The 21,069-nt window shown below is 37.3% G+C and overlaps 1 protein-coding gene across 5 annotated transcripts in view; it reads right to left on the bottom strand.

Moving 5' to 3' along the window:
* The window catches only part of FBXO38 (F-box protein 38), a 63,068-nt gene extending 42,271 nt beyond the window's left edge, over positions 1-20,797 (bottom strand). For all 5 annotated transcript variants that reach the window (XM_065918859.1, XM_065918861.1, XM_065918860.1 and 2 more), the window contains exons 1-7: positions 20,695-20,797; positions 12,847-13,037; positions 8,138-8,271; positions 5,515-5,678; positions 5,147-5,312; positions 2,226-2,363; positions 912-1,049 (exon numbers count right to left, since the gene is read on the bottom strand). In XM_065918859.1, the coding sequence (XP_065774931.1) occupies positions 912-1,049; positions 2,226-2,363; positions 5,147-5,312; positions 5,515-5,678; positions 8,138-8,271; positions 12,847-12,974 (868 nt within the window). In that variant the 5' untranslated portion in view covers positions 12,975-13,037; positions 20,695-20,797. The remainder of the gene's footprint in view (positions 1-911; positions 1,050-2,225; positions 2,364-5,146; positions 5,313-5,514; positions 5,679-8,137; positions 8,272-12,846; positions 13,038-20,694) is intronic.
* Positions 20,798-21,069: the final 272 nt, after the last annotated feature.

Below are 21,069 nucleotides of genomic sequence, written 5' to 3'. Positions count from 1 at the left end.
TCTTCTAATGAACAGTTCCACTGTGGTCTTCTTTTCCTTTCTGACTTTCATCTTGTTAACTACAGACATGGAGTAAAAATTACACTGTTGATTTTGAGGGCGTCTCCATTCCCTTCACACAATGTAATGAACTACACTTTCACCAGACTCGATTAACTGACAAAATGTTAAAAATGCACTGCTTACTCATTTTAACAGTATTAATTATAACATCTATTTGTTACCAATGGTACTAGATGATTTTCCATTTATATTTTCAACATTCAAAGTTATATTTTCTGTTCCCAACTATTAATTATCTATATAGCTAAACTTCTTGGTCTTTTTGTTGCAATGAGGAGATAGTTAACACGGAGCATATTCTACTACATATGATCATTTAAAATATAATTATGGGTGGTAGGCAGTAAAATCTTTTTTTCTTTTCAAGCCATCATCTGATGGGTATGGGTATATCTAGTATCCAGTTGATAAACTTTAAAACATTTCATATACTATAAAGTATCAGACAAATGTTAGGTTAACATTTCTAATGCCTGAGTTCTTTTGTAAACCTAATTTGTCTAAGTCAAAAAATATCTCTTTGCAGCAAAAGCCACTAGGATATTTCTGTTAACATTTCTCAGAAAGATTTCAAATATACCATGAATTATTAACTAACTGATAAGTATTAACAAGCCAGAAAACATGACTTATCATGCTACTATTTTGAGAAGGTTTAACACTGCATAAAAAGGAAATGATTACTAGCCACATTCATAGTTACTTATTCTTCATCAAATACACCAGACAGAAAGTAAAATTACTAACAAGCATTTCTTTTATAAAGACTCTGTAGAAAAGCTAAATAAAAGCTTAATAAATTTTTAACTGATTTTTAAAATATTTAGTAACTAAAGGAAAATGAATACCTGATCTCCAACTGTCTTCAACCACATGCTGAATAAGACCTCCAAGGAAAGGAACTCGAACCATTTCTAAATGTTCCAAGTTGCGGGCAGAGGCTAAGCCTGTTACTAAAGGGACATATTTCAAGGAGTTTGTGGGTCCTGAAGAAAAACAATTTCAATGGAACAATGTAAATTGCCAAGATAATTTTTCAAATCAGCAACTGAAATAAATAACTTATAAATTCTATGTCTGAAAATGATAGCCAAATGGCTGGCTCTTAACAATTTATCAATGGAAACAAAACCATTAGTAAGTCAACCACATACTGATTCAGCATAAGGATTTTTCAGTAACATTAGAGATTTCGTATTTTTTTAAATTCCCTGGAGTCTCAATAGTTTTGAGCTGAAAATAACTGAGGGGGAAAACGCAAGTTGAAAATTTGATCCTTCATTAAAGTAAAGAGCTCAATGACTTAAACATCTCTCTATGTGACCAGTATTATATTAGGTGTTATGGAAGATCACAAGATAGGATCCTATCCATCAAAGAGTTTGCAACTGACATGGACATAAAACATGAATAATTATAAAAAGATAAAAAGGCAGATAATTATAAAAATTATAAAAAATATAAAAAGAACAAAAATCAAATCTGATGTACTACATAAAAAAGAGAAGTCAGTCGATGAGGCAAAACTTGCATAAAAGATGCATACAAGTAATGAGGGGGAAGGAAGTGTTAAACCTCAGGACAAGAAAACAAGAATAAGAATAGACACTCAGGTGAGAGCTGGTATGGTTGTTTGGGAACAGTGAGTAGACAGGCCTGACAATAAAAGGGGTACTTTGGAAAGGACTCTGAAATAAGGTATCAAGAACAGCTCTCGTTATGAACTCTGAAGCAGAACAGTCCCCACTTGACACACTAGGACAGCAGAAATACTGAAGGTTTTGGAACAAAAATGTAGTATCGTAAAAGCAGTGCTTTATGCTTTACGGTATATTAAGTCAGACAATATTTACATGCAAAAAGATCAAGAGACCAGAGACACAGAAAGTATACAAAAATTTATTAAAACAAACCTATATAAAAAGTGCCCATAAGAAATAGGTAGAGACATTCTGACACTTTGCAAAGGGTCAAAGGCAAGTCATATGTCTATTGTCTTTAAAACAAAAAAAGTACATTTACCTACATAAGGTTAAGTTACAAACATAAATAGTAACAGCATAATATAATTTCACTTAAAACTGTATCATATCTATGCAGTTTGCTTTAGGATATTTTTAGAATGGTATATGTATATTTCCACTACAACTATAGACCCTTACCTGCACAGTTCCTCATGACAAAAGTTCGTAAACTGATGCAAAGAAAATCTTTGAACGGCTGTGGTTTAGTGAGTCTTACCCACTTCATGTAAAGGTGCCTTAGCATTGGGATACAAGGAATTTCAGGAACATTCACCCCTAAAGCATATACACAAAAAAAGAAAAAAAACAAGAAAACCACTAAAAGACACTGTTTGTTGTGTACAGGTTCAACAGTCTATTTTTCAAGTTGACAATATATCCTTCCTGGATATTTTCATCAGAACAAATTACCTAGTTAGCGCCTATGAAGATAAGCTTATATAAAACAGGCTTGTAAAGAACAATTTAAACAATGAACAGACTACTTTGTAATTTCTTTAGAAAAGGCAAATGGAAAGATGGGATTTAAAAAGTATTTCAACATTTTATACACACAAGCTTTTCTCTTAACTCTGTAACTCTTCAAGAGTTACCAGGAATCATATTTGCAGAGGACCATTTCTGGAAGAAAGGGGATGTACAGTAGAAGGATAAGTCAAGAGACACGGAAGAAGAGAGAACATGGGTAACTTGAAAATTCTTATGGAAGGAAGCAGTTTGAGGAACTTGCCCAAAAGCCTAAACACTGTAGATTAGGGAACAGCAAAGAAGTGACAAATTCTCAGAAAGAAATTCAAGGATCCAGAGTGATGACATTTAGAAAGCAACAGCTGGCAAAATCAGTTTAATGTAATTTTTAACCTTGAGTCAGTAGAAGCCCTGCTAGCAATAGCAACTAGAGAAAGCAAAATTGGGAGTACTTAAATCGGTGGTTCTTTGAAAGCTAAATTTATGCACATTCTACTATAAGCATTACTCCTTAACCTGGTCCACCCGAAAAAGCATAGCTAGCTTTAGCTTTGCACTATGCGTAAACACTGTACTCACTGGGGATTAGTCCAAAGGAAGAAAAGCAGAAGTAAGGTACAGATTGAGACTCAAGATGCAAAACTCACAAAGATATACTTAGCATCTACCATCATGGTGGTAGTTCTGATTAGGAAACCCAAGGGCAGCAAGGGTGAGACAGACCCAGACAAGACAGTTATAGTCTATACCCAATCCACATTTTATCCCAAATCCAATCTATAAACAAAGGACACAATTACCTGTCTTCCCCAGCATGTTCATTAATTTACTATACACGTTTGTATCACCATCACAGTGTTAAACTGTTGAATTAATCAAATGAATTAATGCATGTCAACAAAATTTACCAAGTACTTATTTATATTTGCAATGAACTGTGACAGGCATCATGGAAAATATAAAGATATAACCACAGTCTCTGACTTTAGAGAGCTTATATATAAACTTCAGCTATTATAGAATTCCTTTATTATCTAAAAATCCAAACTCAAACTAGATACCAAGTCTTTCATCACAGCCACCCCTTCATCTTGTGAAGGAAGGACTGCTGGAGAGCTCTGCCTGTCCCCCATAACTGCGTGTCTGAGTGGTTTTAAGACCTACTCCTTATTGTTCCTGCTGCCCTCCCTTCCCAGTCTCAGAAATACCCAGCTCTTCAGGACCACCCCCAACATCTGGAAGAATGCTTGGAACACAGCAGATACTCAATATGTACAAGTTAAATAAAATACTTAATCAGTACTAAAGGTCAGACTATAGGAACAGGAGTTCTCCCCACCACCCTGAAATTCCTTTCAGCAAACTAAGCCAAAGATGACAAATTAAATTTGAGAAAATGTCTGTCCTTATCCTTTACTTAGGTTTGAAATTATTGGGATACAATTTCAGAGAATATTTAGACGGAGAATGCACACTGTGATCACTGCAAATAAGGTGTCTTTGGAAAAAGACCACTTTCTCCTCATTTCTCAGGGAAAAAGAGAAGTGGCAGAGTTTTCCAGAAGCTCTGGGTTGAAGAAACGGGGGAGTTTTCTGCTTGGAGAAGATACAAGTAAACAAGAGTTTTATCTAAGATTTTTTTTCTGTCATGTTCTAGAACTGAAGAGGATAATAAAGTAGCCACTAGCTACATGTGGCTATCTGATAAACTACAATAAAATTTAAAAATTCATTTTTTCTGTTTCACTGGCCACAGTGGGTACCATATGTGATAGTACAAATATAGGATATTTCCATCATCACAGTAAGCTGTACTGGAGAACTATTCTCTAAACTCTCCTCTAAAGGGTAGTGAAGTCGCTGGGTCGTGTCCAACTCTTTGCAACCCCGTGGACTGTAGCCTACCAGGTTCCTCCGTCCATGGGATTCTCCAGGCAAGAATACTGGAGTGGGTTGCCATTTCCTTCTCCAGGGGATCTTCCTGACCCAGGGATCGAACCCGGGTCTCCTGCATTGCAGGCAGATGCTTTACCCTCTGAGCCACCAGGGAAGCCCCCTAAAGGGTAGAGCTAGGAGCAAAAGGTGGGTATCAGAAAACAGGGGCAAGATTCCAGCTCATTCAAAAAATCAAAAACGCAAAAAGCCCAACAACTTTCCAAATTACTCAAACTGCCTATTAAAATGAAAATAGACTGATTTTGAAATAGTAGTTTTCTCACCTACCCACCGGGCCTCTGGCCCCAAAGGCTCTTTAGTGGGAAATCTAAATTTTTATGCAAGTCTCAGAAGCATTTCTTTTTCTTTTTCATATATGTACTTTAAAATAAAAATATTTAATTAAAAATTAAATTTTTAATTGGAGGATCACTGCTTTACAATACTGTGTTTCTGCCACACATCAACATGAATCAGCCAAAGGTATACATATGTCCCCTCCTTCTTGAACCTCCCTTCCACCACCCACCCCATCCTACCCCTCTCAGTTGCCATCAGCAAAGCTATTTCTAAAATCCCCATTATTCCCTTTCCATTAATATTCAGCTGTATGGCATTTAAAGGAGTTACAAGTAACCCAAGAAACATGTACTCACCAACTAAATGTAAAGTTTGAATTTTGGCTCCTATAGGAATTTTCAGTTTATTTTCAGGAGGAATTGGAAATGCTCCATTACGGTTACGAAATTTCCCCAAAATATGAACATGTGGCATGTATGTCCAAATGGATTCTACTAATTCCAAGTGAGAAGTTTCCACACCCTACAAAATAATGCCAAAGCAAGCATAAGAAAGGCTTTTATTTAGCATCCAAAGATTCTATTTCTATATCATAAGATCCTAAGTATGCAGTGGAACTTAAAAGTTCGTTATGAATGAAATTTGCATGAACATGCTTTATCATTCTTTTAATTTAGTGATTCATTAATCAGTTGATGTCAAATGTTCAACCAAGTGCACTCACCACTAAGTTTGGGCATGCCTGCAAAGCTTCCAGAACTCCTGGAATGCTAAAAGCCTCATGGCCCCGTACCCTTCGCCTCTCAAGGTATCGAGGGTGAAGGCCATATAGCTGTTCAACATCTGGCATCTTCTTTAGTAGTGTCAGAAAACTGGAATCTGTGAAGCCTAAGAAGTTCACAAGTATTTAGAGTCAAGTTTGTCGTCACTTGTTATTTTTATCAAATGTTAACAACAACAAAAAGATATTATTTTAAAATTTTCATAAGGCTAACATTACAGCTGAACAAATGGTTAAACAGAAAATATTTCCCTTAGGAACAGAAAATGTATTAGAAACACCACCTATTCTGAGCTGATACTTCACAGTTGAGGCTTTTTATTATTTTGTTGTTGTTGCTGCTTCTGCTTTTAAGGAACAGACCTCTTCAACTAGGAACACCATTCTTTCAACCCAGGTGACTTGGACCTGGTGGTGAGGAAGGACAACCTATCTGGCCACCACTCTCCTTCCCCAAAGGTACTTTCTGGTCCATAAAACCTTTATGCTCTATAGAGCACACAACCAAAAAAATAAGTAAGACAGGATCCCCATTTTCAGGAAGCTCACTGTTCTAACCGAAATCCCATCTCAAACTGGGTTCTCTTAGGTACCCATGTCACAACAATTATTCTATCCTGTGTTTAACATCATTCCCAGGATATTTTAGACAATTCAATCTTTTGAACAAGACAGGTGCAAGTTAGCTAAGAACATAAACGATCCAAACTATGAGGATGCTGAGCTGACAGAAAACTATCTCGAAGGCCAGCTGTGCTCCATTGTGGGAATCCACCAGATGGGAAGAGAGAAATACTTCCATAGTACGAGCGGCTAGTGCTTGGTAAGTAAAGAGATAAGTATTTTAATTTTTCCTTTTAATGGAGGCCATCAGTAAGGCAACTGTTTATAAATATATAAAATAATAATAAATAAATAAATAAATAATTTATTATAAATAAAAATAAAAATAAATAAAATATAGTAAATACATTTATAAAAAATAAAAATAAGATAATAATTTTCAAGAATAAAAGCTCCAAACCATTAAGTCTTACTACAATTTTCAAAAGTTGTTATAGTTGTACAGGGCTAGTCAAGATGCTGTGTAAACTCCAAATTCACAAATAATGAAGAGTAAGAAGGGACCTGAGATTACCTGGTCTCTCTAATTAAAACAACAGTCCTCATTATTGTTCTGTATAGTAACTCTACTGACTAAGCTATTCAATGTGTTAATCATTTTACATATCTACTCTCACAACCCAATGAAAAAGTTTATCACTCCATTAAATAAAATAAAAAATGAACATTACCTTTGCCAATGGCCATCCTCTTTTGTTGTATATTACACATTGCCTCCCACCCAAGAATGGGTAAAGTTCCACCTTTACACAGATGGTGGGAGAGTCCAAGGATATCACATAGGTAAACCATAAAATGCTATATAAAAACCTTATTTAGCATTATTATATAGAGAATCAGGGTATAAACTCCAGAGACTAGACCCAAGTGGCACTAGCAAAGCAGGTTGAGTAGTGAGATCTTATTCTAGGCTAGAGACTTTTGATTTCACTTTTTTACATTTGTTACACTGATGGGAAGCCTTGGGCTCACAGGTATTTATCACAGTCTAAAAGAAGCCAGCAATGTAAAAACACATTCTTCTCTGGTTTGATAAGGGGCAGAGATTTGCATTTTAAGATTGCACCACACGGGCGCTCTGCTATCCTGTCTCGTTAGTGCATTAACCCCATCTCCACAATTCCTACTGGCCTAACCTCTGTTAAAGCAAATTTAATAAAACAAATAACAGTCCTTTTCACATTGCCCCTAATTTTTTCTTTTCTCTATCTCTGCAATATGATAAAGCCTCTTCCCTTACAACAGTTTCTTTAAAGTATCTGAAGACAAACATCACACCAAGCTAGGTTCTAGCCTCAAGTCTTTGTGACGGTCTTCAAAAAAAGATATAGTGATAACTCTGATCAAGTGACAAAGTTATCAGTTGACTGATGAACTCTTAAAAGGCTATGTAGCAACCCAAACTGTACATCATCTCAGTATTTCAGAGGTAGTCTGTTCTGTTCCTCATAACAGAACAGAGTAAGACAAAAATCTCCTCAGCCTTTCATTTCTATTAAGCTCCCCACCACTCCACTTTGCCCAGCACCATGGCTTCATCACATTTTCAAAATATCAGGATATGAATACTGTTGATGAAAGGTAGTTTAAAAAGACATTCAAAATTGTTAAGCATTAAAGTAATTAAAGGACCGCTGTTAACTGAAAAGCCTGTTAGCCCTTAATATTAATTCTTCCCTTTTAGGTGTGCTCCACTTAACTAAAGTCATTGACTTTTTCCAGTGGTCTCTTTACCTGAGGTCCATTTGTTATGGTTAGGCTACAAACTTTTTTGAGTTCTTCATGTGCAAGACCAATGCATAATTTGAGAAAATTCCAAGACCTAGTACAGACCTTCTAAAAGTGTTAAGACTATCCCAAAGCAACAAGCAATTTTTGATGGGAACACTATTATTAGTTTCCAGTGGGGCTCCACTGTACATTACAGGTTAAATTTACTTACCACTTGGCATGTATTCCCACCATCGCCCTGCACAGAGATCTACAACCCTCACAACTCTCAGATATAAGGTGACGGCTTCCTTTAGCTTCCGGGAAAGACACTCCATACACATGATATCCTGCAGGGGGAGGTACCTTTGTAAGAGAAAGAAACCCAGATTTATCAAGTGGGTAATTAGTTCATCTAACTGACAGGTTATTTTTTTCCTTCCTCCATTCTCCTGCCTCTTAAGTAAAATAAGACCCTAGGAATATTCACCAGGTTTTAAGATTAATATAAATACATAGGATTTTACTAAAAAAAAAAAAAAAAAATCAGTAAATACTTAAGCATCCACAGAAAGTGTAGAGCTCCCTCCATATAGCATTATATAAATCCTGCCTTTCTCCTTATAAGAACAAAGAAAATCTAAAAGAAAAAAAAAAGTCAGTATATTTCAAGGTATGGTGATATGGGAATGTAAAAAAGATTAGAGAGAAATGATTAATTTAAACCTAACCTATATTATTTTATAGTTTTATAGAATCCATTTCCTAACGTGGCTAAAAACATTCCTCTCTGCTCCTGTTCACCACCACAAAGAATCTCTACCATTTTCTTCATCAACAGATCTGTATACTAAGTTTATGCTGTATCTTTTTCCCTAGATCTTTTACCTTTTAATCACATATTCTTTAAGTACTGTATAAGCATAAACTCATCTGAATTACAATTTTCTTTTTCCAACCTCCCCTGTTATCTCTTCCTTCATGAAACTTTTCAACTAACCTCTACTTTTGTTCTGTTTCCAGTAATACTATTATATATTTTGAAAGATCAGAAAAATCTCATCTCTCTTTCTCAACAGACCTAGGTTAATTTAAGGGAAAAGAAAAAAGGCAAAGCTCCTCTTTATTGACCCGGTGTTGTATCACAGACACTGTACTACAGCCACTGTTCCATTTCACAACTTTGCAAGCTAGATTCTTTTCCTATTTGCAACACAGCCCTCCGCAATCCTTTTTCTTTCCTTCTCTGTTCTGCTGTGTTCCTCAGCCCCCGACCCATCCCTTTATGAACTGACTGGGCAGTGGAAGGCATGGCAAAAGCTTTATGCTACTGTTAATCCCCTAGCTGAATAAATTCTTTAACATCTCTTATGTGTTCCCTTAACCCTACCTACACTTCTCTGAATGATTCCTTCATTATCTTCAAATTCCAGCCAAGTATACCTTGCTTTCTGCTAAAACTCTCATTGATATAGTAGGTGCTATCATTGTTCCACTTTACAAGCAGTGAAATTCATCAAAGTTAACCAGAAAAAAAAGTCAACAGTTAGATAAGAGAGAGGAAGAGCATGGATGTCAACAGGTACGTCTATTTCCTAAAAATTAAGCTAATTCTAAAGGAAAGTTCAAGTATGCCCACTGAATATTTCTCTGCTCTATTTTCCCCCCCTATATCTGGTCCTTTGCTTTCTCCTTTGTAACTATTTAAATAAAGCAAATAAAATAAAGTCAAATTTTCTACAAAAAAAAAAATTGTCAACTTAATCTATAGTTTCTATTTCTCAGATATGAGGATAATTTTCAGAAACTATATTACTATGCATTTTATAAACAATGAAAAATTGAATTTGTTTTCTAAATCAAGTTTGGCCACTAAAACTTTCCCCCCCATACCATTAATTTTTTTTATATCATTAATTTTTGACCAAAGTATTTGCCTTAGTTAATCTTGTTTAATATTACACTCCCTTGAAATAGAAACATTAGTAATCTTATGAAGATTAGATAAACAATGTATTTTTACTCCACAGATAAATGGTCAAAAAGTTGGAGTTCAAAAGACAGATCAAACATGTTTTAGAAAAGATGTGTTTAACATGACAGGTACAGCAAAGATTGGGTTTCTTTTAAGGAAACCATAGTTTTTTCTTATTTCATGAAAATATGCTAAACAATTACTATAGGACTACAAAAAGAATCTTTAAATAAAAACTTTACAGCCTAAAAAATAAATGTTTATTTTTAGAATAAACATCTCAGACCAAATTCAAGCACTCAGCTTAGTTCACAGTTATCATTACATTCTGTCAATCTGCTGCATGTTTTTTCCATAAAAACTAGGGTACATCCTTCTACTTGATTCCACTCCTTCTACTGCCATATTCTGTTTGAACTGCAAAATCAAATCCACTATCAATTTAAAATATGATCAAATTTGTTCATAATACGTCCTACCATTAGTCAACAAACAACAAACACAAATCCTTAGAAACCATTTTACCTATGCTCTCCTCTAGAATTCTAATAGCTTCATTGTTTAATTCACTGAAACATTTAGAATACAGTTGTCACCATGTACACCTGTGACTGATTCATGTCAATGTATGGCAAAAACCACCACAATATTGTAAAGTAATTAGCTTCCAATTAAAATAAATAAATTAATTAAAAAAAAATACAGTTGTCAGAAATGAGAGATAAGAACATACTTTATTATTTTCTTCAAATAGTTTTTAGGCTGTGACATCATCACTGAATAATCCACTCAGCTCTTCTTCACTGATGTGAATACCTAGTCTGTCATAAACCGGATCCCCACATATATTTGAATCCACATATGGAGCCTATATATGGAGTCTGTTTTACCCAACTGGCTGGCTATCTTCTCCCGTAACAAATCTTTAATTATTTTATACTTTAGAATACATTTGAACATCTGCTAGGGTCAGACTATTTCTGGAAAATTTTGGCTACAGTTTTCCTGCTAGGTTAACTTTAGTATCACCTTGTTATGTTTAAAAAAAAAGGTCTGTTAATTGGGCCTTCTATTACCAGACAGAACGGAACAAAAAATACACTGACAGAATAACAAACTGCAGAAGATAAAGACTGAGACAAATTTATACTGAAAAAAAAATACAGTGCCTATGGTTCCCCAAAGTAACTCTATCACTATTTTATATAATCTGCAAATATTTAATAATTTTTTAAAAACTGAAAACCTTTCTAGGAACTTCATATGTGGGAATTTCCCCTAAGTAAATAATCTAAAATTATGGAAAATTCAAATATTTAGAGAAGTTAATTGCATTATTTAAGAGAAAAATTAGAAGTAATCCAGATGAAATAGAAGAATAAAGGTAATTACATCATAGTCAGTGGAACAGAAGGCAGTGACTAAAATGATAAAGACCATGTAGTAATATGAAAAAAGGCACAACACAATCATAATCACTAACGCTTGCAAGTATTTGTGTCATGCAGTATATAAAGTGCTTTAAAAGAATTATCTCAGATGGGAGGGAGGTTAAAGAGGGAGGGGACATATGTATATCTATGGTTGATTCATGTTGATGTTTGACAGAAAACAACAAAATTCTGTAAAGCAATTATCCTTCAATTAAAAAATACATAAATAGCAACCCAGATGCCCATCAGCAGATGAATGGATAAGGAAGCTGTGGTACATATACACCATGGAATATTACTCAGCCGTTAAAAAGAATTCATTTGAATCAGTTCTAATGAGATGGATGAAACTGGAGCCCATTATACAGAGTGAAGTAAGCCAGAAAGATAAAGAACATTACAGTATACTAACACATATATACGGAATTTAGATAGATGGTGGCGATAACCCTATATGCAAAACAGAAAAAGAGACACAGAAGTACAGAACAGACTTTTGAACTCTGGGGGAGAACGTGAGGGTGGGATGTTTTGAAAGAACAGCATGTATATTATCTATGGTGAAACGGACCACCAGCCCAGGTGGGATACATGAGTCAGGTGCTCGGGCCTGGTGCACTGGGAGGACCCTGAGGAGTCGGGTGGGGAGGGAGGTGGGAGGGGGGAACGGGATGGGGAATACTTGTAACTATATGGCTGATTCATGTCAATGTATGACAAAACCCACTGAAATGTTGTAAAGTGATTGGCCTCCAACTAATAAAATAATATTTAAAAAAAAAAAAAAAAAAAATCTTCAAAAAAAAAAAAAATAAATAATTATCTCACTGAATCCTCATAATAACATCTTTATATCTATCATTGGTCCACAGCTAGCAAATGAGACTCAAGAGTCAAACTCTGGTCTCTCATCTCAGAGACAAAAGTATGTTAAGATGTTTATTTGAGTGATAATGAAAGAAGAGAGCAGGAGAAATTATGATGACAGAGTTTTTTGGTTGTCTTTTTGAATTTGTTTCTGGTTTTTGTAACAGTTGTTAAGTACAGTTTAGATAAAAACATAATTTTTAAAAAAGGTTTTGAAAATAATTTGTCAAAACAATGTTAATGTGTACACTGCATATGGTGGTTATTATTTCACAAAACTTTTTTTTCCATTTACTTACATATATGTGTACACTGAGCAAAATGTTGCTTCTTACTGTGGACTGTAATCAGAAAGTCAGAAACACTGTCTTATGCTGTACACAAATGGTACTGTAACAATAAAAGTCAACAAATCTATCAGTCAATAAGAATTCTAAGCAGCCTGGAATGTTAACAGTCTAGACAATGTCTGCCCAACAGAACTTTCTGCAATAGAGGAAAGTTCTTCACTGTCTGTGCCATCCTATACGGTAGCCACCAGCCATACCAGATTTTTAATTTAAACATCACATGTAGTTAGTGACTACCATTCTGGACAGACAGCTCTAGGATTTGCTTCTCCTTCTAAATTCCAGGTAGGTGAAAATCAACCAAACAAAACCTTACCTAAAAATATGGCAAAGCACTTCATGTGAAAGTTGATTCATATAGTCCTTTGTTTCATCAGATACTGCTTCCTCAGGAATTTCATTATTCATGAGACACGTTTTAACACTTTTCTTCCGTGGACCCATTGTTGTGTTATCTCCAGGATCAAAGAGCAAATCTCCCCTCTTGGTTACTTGACTTCAAAGCACCTGAAAGCAACCAGTGATTAGAGGAGACTCAAACACGCCAAACCCAGACAGAAATTATCCTTATAAAACAAAGGTAAAACAATGTCGATTCTAGAATACAGACACACAATAGTAGTGCTATTACAATGATACAGGCTACATTCAAATTAACAAAAATATTACATAAAAGGCACAGAATACCTTTTTTCTGAAGAGAAGTAAAGGTAAAAACTAATTATTTAGAATGAGCAAAAATCCAAAGAATCGGGAGTCCTGAATTCTATTTGTACGGTTGCTTCCTAGTTAATTCACTCAATTTCTCCTCATGTGTAAGGTAAGATCATTAAACTAGATCCAGGTGCTTATGATTCTAGGATTGTCCTTAACATAGCAGAAAGCAGAAGACTCCTAGATTCTAGTCCTGGGTTAGCCCCAGATTATTTCTATGAACTTGAACCACCGTTTAAATTCTTCATTTTCCCACCAATAAAGTGAGGGGATCTGATTCTACCAGTGGGTCATACATCCCTTTAAGAATTTGATTAAAAAATAATAATAATAATAACCTTTTCCACAAAAAAACAAAAATCAAAAAAACTGCTAACTTTTATAAGCAACTTCAGAAGAATAAAACTACCCTTCTCCCTCCCATAAATATTAAGGAGCAGAAGTTAACTCACTTTTGTATTAAATGTATGTATGGTTGGTTTGTTTGAGGGAAGAAGGAGGGGATGGGAGGGAGAAAGGAGGAAGAACTGAGTGGGGGAAAAGAGAACAGGAAGAACGGCGTGAGGGAAAAGAGATAAAAGTCAGATGAGCAAACTTCTGCCTAGAGGTTTATTTTGTAGGTCAGGTTAAGAGGGAACTATGTGAAAGCTGTGTCATTTTTTTTTGTTTTATAAAATCTTTATTATTTTCTGATTATAAAGTTACTGTATGCTCATTATAGAAAGTCTGTAAAGTGTAGAAAAGTATAAAGATGTAGAGAAGTTATACCACTCAAGGCAACTGGTGGATTTCCTTCTAATCATTTTTCTGTGCATATTTTAACCTAGTTGAGCTTATATATATATATATATATATATACACACACACAGTTTTACCTGTTCATGTAAAATAGTCACTCAACATGAAAAGATTTTCCTGTGCTATTAAAATCCTATTTTTTAGTAACTGAATTTGAATAGAAAGTGACTATAGCAAAATTTACTGAACTGTTCTTCTATTATTAAATATTGACTATGCTGTGCTCAGTCATGTCCATGGAGTCTCTTCTGTGACCCCCATGAACTGCAGCCCACCAGACTTCTCAGTCCATGGGACTCCCCCAGACAAGAATAACAGTGTCATTTAAATAGTATTATCAATTATCTCTGATAAAATTCTGAAAAATTAGGTGGACTCAAAGTGAGAGAACTCTAGAATTCAAAGCTTAATCATGTTACAGTGATGAAAAGAACTGCTGCTGCAAATCTGTCAGTCTCTCATTTACAGTGTTTGCTCCCTTTTATGCACCAATGTTTTTTCTTAAGTATATTGGTACTACCAAAAGTTTCTAAAGTGGACCACATGCTTCCATTTTCTTACAGAGATAAGTCAATAAAAGCATCACCTTTTCTTGATGACCTGAAGTGATCAATATGAATACACATTATATTCTGTAATATGTTCTCAGGGATTAGTGAACTCTATGGAGTTCCTGGGGCTCCTTTGCTTCAGCAGATGGGAGAAAACTACAAGGCCAAGTGAATTCTGTTTTTCTGTGTGCATGTTTGTGTGCGCTCTGGTCTCTTCTCTCACTGAATGGTTATGCACTGTGAGTTATGGCAGGTGTCAGCATGTTTGCTTCTCTCTGTACTCCACCCAAACACACACACAAACCTCTTTATTTGCTGCTTCTAATCAGCTATGGCCTGGAAAACCAAAGAAAAAAGACATAAATTTTTAGAATTGTGGGTGGATTAATATCAACATGCACTTAGTCCTATGGATTGAAGGAATTCTACACAGTAGATACATGAACTACAGTTCACTGAACTTGTTTTTAAAGAAATATATAGACATGATCAAACAGAAACCAAATCAGTCTACAAGAAATCCTAGTTTCCAGAGGATAAAATCTTTCCAATCTGATCAAGTACTTTTCCAATCTCATCTTTAAATTTTTACCACTTGCTCATTCCAGCCACACCAATCTCAGTTCATGCATTTAACATTCATCTTTTATTCCTAATAAGTTACTAACTCTGGCTAGAAAGTCCTTCCTTTCCCTTTCTTTTTCTTTTTGCTACAAAAGCATTATTCTGCCTTCAAAATATAGTTTAAGGTTCTCTGAGAAAATGTCTCCTACTAAACTTCTCTTCTGAGGTCCCTGTAATATACTTCACTAACACGTGCTTCTCCCATAGCAACTTGGATAGTATTTTACTGATTATGTCTCTGCCAGGAAAAGGAAAAGAATCTCAATCTCTGGCTACTGGGTGATGACAAGTCCTCAGTCATAGCAAATCATACATCTAATGTGTAACCATCCATCAGTCTTTCCATTCTTCCATACGTGTTCAGCAGAAAGGCAGCTAAGCACCATTTCATGCTCCATGAGCATTCTATTTGCCACCACAGCACTCAATGATCTCAGCAACAAGCCCATAACCCTGGCAAAAATATAATCACACTCTAATAAAAACACAAAACAAATAGCTACCCTTGAGGCATTCAAATACGTTGACAAGACTATTAATCAGTACAGACCAATCCAACCAAGGATTAATTCTCCAGTTATGTTATTTAGCACATGCATCACCCTTTACACCGTCACCTTTGCTAACTCTAACCATTCACGGATACCATGTTCTTGACCTCATCCTTTAAGTAAAAATCTTTCTTGGCCCTTCATCCTCCTTTCACTAAGTGGTGTAGATCTGCTACTCTCATCTTACGATTCCATCTTTTATCAAAGCTCCTTATTTTGCAATACTGCGGTTTTGTGTGAATCAGATTTAGTAGCTCCAGTAAACAACACACACTTGAAATTTTAAACAAATAGATTGCTCCTTAAATATCACAGAGTTTATATAATTTCCCTTGTTTAGAACTCAGGAAAATATTTACTCACAGATATGACATTATACAACATTATAGAGAGGTCAGGTTAGGTCTCCAGCAAGCCCACAAAAATCCATTTAACCTACTATATATTAAGACTAACTACCAAAGAGCCCAAGTTAGCAGGACTGTAACAAAACTTTAGGTGAAATTGTATATATAGTTCTCATATCAAGTCTAGAATTGAAAACTTGGTCACAGAGCTACTTATTTGTCAGCAAGTGGAGGAGTGAGCCTTCGGTGGGGAAGGGACTCGTGGAGATGAACAGTGGGGTAAAGGATAAGACTACCGTCTTCCACCTAGGGGCTTTAACAGTTCAGGACCCATACCTAGGGGAAATCCCCAAGTCCTCTCCAGTCCCACTGTCCTTGGCAGTGTTAAGGACATTAAAGACTTCTTCAAGGACTCAATTCCTTTCCCTCACCACCACTCAAACTCTATTAAAAACAATAACCAAAACACCCTACACAACTGTTTCAACTGAAGCTGGCTTCATCATCACTTGAGTGAAATACATGACTAGACTATGCTGAGAGCATTTAACACTAAGTACAGAGGCCTGGTATCCCTGTTTGAGAAGAAAACACTATGAAAGACAAAGAGACCTAGTGATGATGAAGTCTCTCTTATATGTGCACTCTCTCTACCGCTTGTCTTTCAGTAGAAAGAGGATAAAAGCAGGTGACAACAGAAAACTATGATGACTAGTCTTCTCTGTCTTGGTTTCCTCCTACCCTTCTCTCCAAAATATCACCACTTGTCACTTGAGAAACTCAGTCAGGTAGGAGAGGTCCAAAGCAGCAGTCAGCTGAAAGGGGAGAAGAGGGAAATTCCAGTTATCAGCAGTGGATTACACATAGGAACAAGTTTAGCATAGGAATTATGGAGGGTAAGGGAGAGGTGAGTATAAATAATGACTACAAATATAGAGAGACTATTATTTGCAGCAACAGGTGTTATTTTGGGGGGATTCCCTGGTGGCACAGTGGTAAAGAATCTACCTGCTAATGCAGGAAACACAAGAGATGCGGGTTTGATCTGTGAGTTGGGAAGATCCCCTGGAGTAGGAAATGGCAACCCGCTCCCGTATTCTTGCCTGGAAAATCCCACGGACAGAGGAGTCTGGCAGGCTGCAGTCCACGGGGTCGCATGCAGTCCCCAGGTGAAGAGTCAGTCACGACTGAGTTCTGGAGGCTGAGACTAAACCTCTAGGAAACGTCATTCTGAATGACAAAACTTTCATTTTCAGTGAAAGTTAAAAGGTGAAGGGTCCCTCAGAGATTAGTCACACAGTTCTTAATTTTTTGTGGGCCACAAAGTCATTTGGGACTATGACAACAGTTGTACACTCCCCAAAGAGAAAAACAAAACACTTCCAGACTCATATACTTTCAGGGGCTTCACAGAGACACGCAAGCTCTTCAATAGGACACTATCCAAACCTGGTTCCTCAATTTTTAGATGGACAAACAGAACCAAAGGGTATAAGTCACTTGCCAAAGGCATATATTAAGCGTCAAGAGTTTACACTGGGATTCAAATTATTCAGCCTACACTATACAACCTGTCATCAAGTCAGTCCTCTGCACTTCAGCTGGCTGCCGCATTCCAGAACTATGCCCCAGTGCTTGGAGACGCACTTCTTGATGCTCTGATAAAACTGCTGCTGACCACACCCTCCTTCACAGATTGGAGCCTGTGGTCCATCTAATTTGATTCCCACACAATAGCTTACAGAAGCCCTGGGTCTCTACAGTCATCCTGTAAAGGCTGTTTAACAGACTTTAGCCAAAGGAAGCATCATTTTTGTTCTAGTGGTCCAAGTGCATTCTAACTAACAATAAGTCTGAATTGTTTCTGAGTATTCTTTAAATTTGAAAACTCAACAAGGGAAGGAAGGTCTTTTCCATTAACACAATTTCTTAGGCTGCTTCGTTCCTTGCAATCTGCCAGTTCACGTTTCCCCCATCCCAAACTAGACTACCTATCCTCTACTAATTTAATTCATTCTGGTTGCTCCCAAATTTATCCCTCTCTTTTAAACCTTAACCCTCAAGGCTATTTCTACCATTTGCTGAGGAGTACCTTGCTTGCAAAATCATTTCCCTTTTTATTCTCTATTCCCATTAGAGAAGTTCTAACACTTATTGTACACAATTCTACCACTGATACCTATAGAAAGTCCTACATAAATCCACACCTTTACTCCCTAAATGTACAACTTAGAAATCTTCTTATACCTGCTCATCTTGTCAACACCATCTTCCATCTCTCTTATTCTAATTACTCTCTTTCTCAGATCACAGTGGACCCTCCAAGGTACATGTTTGTCTCTTACTAACATACTTTATAAGGAAGAGATAAACTGACTTATCTTACAACTAACTGGAAAACTTAGGGACCTCTTCTTTCATCAGACTTTCACAATACTGAATCAATTTCGCATTTTGTATCTAATTAATAATAATTTTTTGGAGAAACTCCTTTTTTAAACCTTGCTATTACCAATCTATCCATCCATCCAACCGCCCCCTCACTTGATTATTTTTTTATTGCCTACTAGGTGCTAGGTGGTGACAAAGCCTTTCCTCCCATGAAGCTCAAGGGCTCCCCTGCCCCTTAGGTTTCTAACACCTTTCTTTAGTTGTTGTTGTGGGGTTTTTTTTTTTTTTGGCTTCAGTTTGCTTATATCAAAGTAATATTGTATGTCACTTAATCTGACACCATTCCTCATAGATCTACTGTCTACCACCTAGAACAACCTCTCCTGCCTAAAGAAATGCTGCACCACATCCACCAAGTTGCTCAGATAAAAAACAAACAAATAAGAAAAACAGAATTACAGTGCTGAAAACATCTAGGAGTCATCCAGTCGAATCTTTCATTTTCCAGATAAGGAAACTGAGAACCAGAGAGGAAAGCTGGCTTGCCAGAAAGTATCAGTGCTGTAACAAGGTACCAGTACCAGTGCTGTATCTTTTAACTCAAGCCCTGTTTTATTTCACTATGTCACTTTACTGTGATCTAGTTTTTCCTTTTTCTCCTTCTCTATGTCTTAGTATCTTTTTTTTTTTTTTAACTAAAGAGTGTACCTCCAGGCACACAGTCATTTAAACAAACACACACAAAAGTTTACCCAAAGAGGACATACGAACCACAGCACAACAAATTTTAAAGAGCCCTTAGTGATAACCTAGACCAGGAATTGTCAAAAATGAGATTTAAAAATTAGAAACACAGATTTTTCTATCTATATGGCTACATAACATGTACCCTCCACATCTCACCTTTTCCCTCCCCCAGAAAATCATGGATTTATAGTTATTATTTTATTCTTCATTTGTGCAGTTATTGTTTTGTTGTTTAGTCACTAACTCCTGCCGGACTCTTTGCGACCCCATGGACTGTAGCCTGCAATGCTCCTCAGTCCATGGGATTTCCCAGGCAAGAAAGAATACTGGAGTGGGTTGCCATTTCCTTCTCCAAGGGATCTTCCTGACCAAGGGATCGAACCTGTGTTTCCTGCATTGGCAGGTGTGTTCTTTACCATTCAGCCTGCAGAGTATGAGAAGGGGGATTAAGAACCTGTGACCTAATCTAACTAATTTATTTGTCTGATGAGAAATCTCCAGTCCAGAGAAAGGAAGGTATTTGCCCAAAGTAAGAAAACCAGCCAATTTAAGAGAAGTTTTAAGATAAAGGTCTGTTTTCCACATTTGCGTGTTTTACACTGCTGATATAGGTTCAAAAAACAAAGTCTTCAGGACAGAGCTTTCCAGCGCACAGGAAATACAGCAACCTTCCTAACTGCCCAGGTGCCCTTGCTTGGCTTGGTTGTCTAGAAAGAAATATGGAAGACACCTCTGATAAGTCACCTTGTTATACAAAAATGCAGAAAAGAGATGCTTTCAGGCGTGTTACTAAGGAAGGACTCCTTAAAAGGGAGTTGAGATTCTGACTTTTGAGCTCGGAGGGGCATCAAACGCACCCAACACCCTCATTTTACAGATATGTAAGCCGTCCCACAGAGAGGGTAATTGACATGGGCAAGGTCAGAGTGAGTCGGTGGACGAGGTAACACTACAACTCCGGGCTCCCTATCCCCTGGTGGGCCGCTTCTCAAAGATGTATTCACCGCGTCCTGCTCAGATAATCCCCTCAGTAGCTGACTACAGGCTTTAATTCACAGGTTAAAACACTGACTTAACATTAAAATCGTGTAATTTGTGACGCCCAGAGTACGACGGGGTCCCAGAAGTTAGCCAGGCCAAAACTCCCATTTTGTTCAGGAAATCGAGACTCAGAGAGAGTGCTAATGCTGGGATCTTGGGCAAAGTTATGGCAAAGTGACAAACGCCGCCACCAGGGCCTCGAAGACCAACCACCACAAACCCAATACACCACAAACCCAATCCCGGCTTTTCGAGGAGCTCTAGGCCCGAAAGGGGCCGGAGACCGAGAGCCCAACCGGTCGAGGGCCCTAGAGCCCGATCCAGTCGCCTCCAGCCGCTGTACGCACCCCGGGCTCTTTAGCTTGCCGCCCGCCCCATGCCCACCCGGTCGCCGCCTCACCTATGCCAGCCCTCCGTTTGTTGTACTGGTGAAGGGGGAGGGAGAAACGCGACAAACACTTCCCGCGGACCCCACCGCCGGGACACTTCCGCTTCCGCCGCCCCTCGGGCACTTCCGGAATGTTGGCATCCGGGGCTTGGCCCATTCCCTGTGGCCATGTTGGGTGAGGCGCGGGCGTCCAAGCCTGGCAGCCATGTTAAACGTGGCTTTACGGTAAACTCGCGGCGACTCCTTCAATCACGTGACAGCGTTACCACGCCTAAAGTGTGCGGCGCCTGCTGCTGGATAAATAGTTCAGATTCTGCGGTTTGCTTCTGGGTGGCTTTGGTGCACCTTTCGGGGTTTCGCGTCTCTCGGTTGCAAAGTAGCTAAGTT

The sequence above is a fragment of the Muntiacus reevesi genome, chromosome 1 (assembly GCF_963930625.1).
Source record: "Muntiacus reevesi chromosome 1, mMunRee1.1, whole genome shotgun sequence".
NCBI lineage: Eukaryota > Metazoa > Chordata > Mammalia > Artiodactyla > Cervidae > Muntiacus > Muntiacus reevesi.
The sequence above is the reverse complement of the archived record's forward strand: the minus strand, read 5'-3'. Positions and strand labels throughout refer to the sequence as shown.